The sequence below is a fragment of the Pteropus alecto genome, unplaced genomic scaffold (assembly GCF_000325575.1).
Source record: "Pteropus alecto unplaced genomic scaffold, ASM32557v1 scaffold1010, whole genome shotgun sequence".
In the NCBI taxonomy this organism is placed as follows: Eukaryota; Metazoa; Chordata; class Mammalia; order Chiroptera; family Pteropodidae; genus Pteropus; species Pteropus alecto.
The window spans coordinates 111,168-114,559 of NW_006429624.1; the positions used below are offsets into that span (position 1 = coordinate 111,168).

The window sequence follows — 3,392 nt, forward strand, 5'->3', positions numbered from 1 at the left end:
TTAAACATACTTGATTTCATTTTTGTGCAGTGGTTTTAAATTGAAATTTAGTTCTGATTTTAATTGATGAATTTTCATCTTTCTTTTCATAGCTTACGAGGAGATTACATTTTCTGAATATTTAAAAACTCAAAAATTAACCCCCAACCTCCAATATTTTGTCCTGCATTCAATTGCAATGATATCAGAGAGAGCCAGCAGTACCATAGATGGTCTCAAAGCTACCAAAAACTTTCTTTGCTGTCTTGGGCGGTATGGCAACACTCCATTTTTGTTTCCTTTATATGGCCAAGGAGAACTCCCTCAGTGTTTCTGCAGGTAAGACTGCCATTGGTTATCTTGTTTTTTGATAAGGTGCTACTTGAATAAGAGGTGAAAATTGGAAAGATAAAAATGAGATTTACTCAATATTTAGTATATGCAAACATATACTTTGTTGTTCTACTCTTCTATAATCTATCTGCCTGCCTTCCTCCCTCTCTACCTAAATAATATGTTCAGTTTGGCCTATTTTTGAGCTTTAAAAATAGAATCATACTGTAAATTCTTTTTCCATTCAATATTATTTTTCAAAGTATCATACTTGTGTATAATTATAGGTAATTTATTTTCATTGCTGTATATTGTGAATTGAATATTGCGAATATACCACAATTTATTTTTCCATTTTTTTGTTGATGGACACCAGCTATCTCCAGTTCTTTTGCTTTTATTAACATCCTCGTGTGTGTTTTAAGATTTATATATTCAAGTGTTTCTCTAGGATATGTATCTAGGAGTGGAATTCCCAAGTTATAGGATATAGAAATAAATGTTCATACAAGATAGTGTCCAGATATTTCTCCAGAGAATTGTGTCAATTTACATTCCCTTAGCAATATGTCAGAATTTCCATAGCTTTACATCTTTGCCAACACTTGGTATTATCAGACTTTCTAGTTTTTGTTAATCTAATTCACATAAAATATCACATTGTATTTTCATTTTGCATTTCCCAGATTACTTATGAGGTAGGTCATCTTTTCATATGGTTTTTGGCTATTCATATTTTCTCTTTTGGGAACTGCTTTTTCATGTCTTTTTCCCAATTATCTATTGGGTTGTTGTCTTTTTCTTATTGATTTGTAGGAGTTTTTATATATTCTGTTATATGTGTTGTATATATCTTGCCTTACAGTATTTATGATACATGGAACTCATTAAGACTAATGTAGTCAAATATAGCAATATTTTCTTGTATACTTAGCACTTTTGCAGGTAATAACAGCATGATAGTTAAGAACCTGAACTATAGACAGACTGCCTAGATTTAAACCCCAGCTCCTCCATTTATTAGCCGTGTAACTGTGGGCAAGTTTCACAATCTCTTACATTTTTAATGATTCAGTTTTGTTTCTTTTTGGTTTTATTTTTTAATTCTATTACAGCTTTCTGTCCTCATTCATTAATTTCTGCTCTTTATTATCTCCTTTACTTCCTTTAGGTTTTATCTAGCTCATCCCTCCGGTGCCCTTGCCTTTTTTTAGGCTGAAACCCAACGAGTTAAAAATAATCATTTTTTTATTTTCTAATATGTTTTTAATATGATAAAGGTCTTCTAACTGTTTTGAATCTTACACAGTTATTATATATTATTTTCATTATCTTTTAGTCATAACTGTCTTAATTTCCATTATGATTTTTCATCGACCTACGAGTTATTATAGGTGTTTTAAAAGAGCTAATTTAGTTGATTCTTCTGCTCTTATCAACTAATTTTATTGTGTTGTGTCTAGAAAATATGTTTTTATGGTACTAATTCTTTGAACATACTAATTCTTATGACTTAGTATGTCATCAATTTTTGTAATTTTTTCACATGTGCTAGAAATGACTGTTTATCTAGTTGTTGGATACAGGGTTCTATAATGGTTTTGAAATCTAATGTGTTAAGCTTTAAGTTGTAATTTTTAAACTTCATTGTTTTGTCTTTTTAAATTTTATTTATTTATTTATTTATTTATTTATTTATTTATTTTGGTGCCAAAACCTGGGATTGTCAAACTTTATTTTTACTGAGGTTTTTTTCCTTTGAGCTGTCAATACTAGAGTAACGTGTTTTGAAATTTCATTGTGATGTTTGGTTTGTCAGTTTCTCTTTATAATTCTATCAGTTTTTACCTTACATTTATTTCGAGGCAATTTATTCAGGTAATACAGATTCATAATTGTTTAATCTTCCTGATGTATTTAATATTTTATATTATCTGATCACTTTCTTCATCCCTAACAATGAATTTTTATCTTAAAGTGTACTTTGTCTAATATTTAATAGCTACTCCAGCTTTTTAGTATTTGTTATATCTTTCTCTATCCCTGTACTTTAATAACATGAAACATTTTAAAAAATGTATTATAAGTTAGTTTCAGGTACACAATACATTGGTTAGGCATTTACATAGTTTATGAAGTGATCCCTCTGATTACTCTAGCACCCATCTAACTCTACATGTAGCCATTACAATACTATGGAGTATATTCCCTATCCTGTACTCCACGTTCCCATCACTTTTTTGAGACTACTTATTTGTACTTCATGCATTCACCTTTTTTCCCAATCCCCAAACCCTTTCTCTTCTGGCAGTCACCAGATTGTCCTCTGTATCCTTGAGTCTGTTTTTGTTTAGTTTGTTCTTTAGATTCCACATATAAGTGAAAAAATCATGGTGTTTATCTTTCTCTGTCTGACTTATTTCACTCAGCATAATAGCCACTAGGTCCATTTATATTGTTACAAATGGTAGGAGTTCCATTTGTTTTTATGGCTGAGTAATATTCTCTGTATATATTAACCATAATTTCTTTATCCAATCGTCTATCGATAGGCATTTAGGTTGCTTCCATATCTTGGCTATTGTAAATTCTGCTGCCATGAACATAAGGGTGTATAGATCTTTATGAATTATTGTTTTTGTTTTCTTTGGATAAATACCCAGAAGTGCAATTGCCGGGTCAAAAGATATATCATTTTTTAATTTTTGAGAAACCTCCAGACTGTTTTCCTTAGTGGCTGTACCAATTTGCAGTCCCATCAACAGTGTATGATGGTTCCCTGTTCTCCATATCCTTGCCAACACTTGTTATTTGTTGATTTATTGATGATGGCCATTCTGACAGGTGTCAGGTGATATCTCATTATGGTTTTAATTTACATTTCTCTGATGATTAGTGATTTTGAGCATCTTTTCATATGTCTATTGGCCATCTGTATTTCCTCTTTGGAGAAATACCTATTCAGGTTCTCTGCACATTTTTTAATTGGATTGTTTGGTTTTTGTTGTTGTTGAGTTGTATGAGTTTTTTATATATTTTGAATATTAACTGTTTATCAGATGTATCATTAGCAAATATCT

At 30.6% G+C, this 3,392-nt stretch overlaps 1 protein-coding gene across 1 annotated transcript in view; it reads left to right on the forward strand.

The window, feature by feature from the left end:
* LOC102894600 (rab proteins geranylgeranyltransferase component A 1) overlaps nt 1-3,392 on the forward strand; it is a 140,789-nt gene that overhangs the window by 39,236 nt on the left and 98,161 nt on the right. The window contains 1 exon segment of the mRNA XM_025048785.1: nt 93-318. Within this exon segment, the coding sequence (XP_024904553.1) occupies nt 93-318 (226 nt within the window).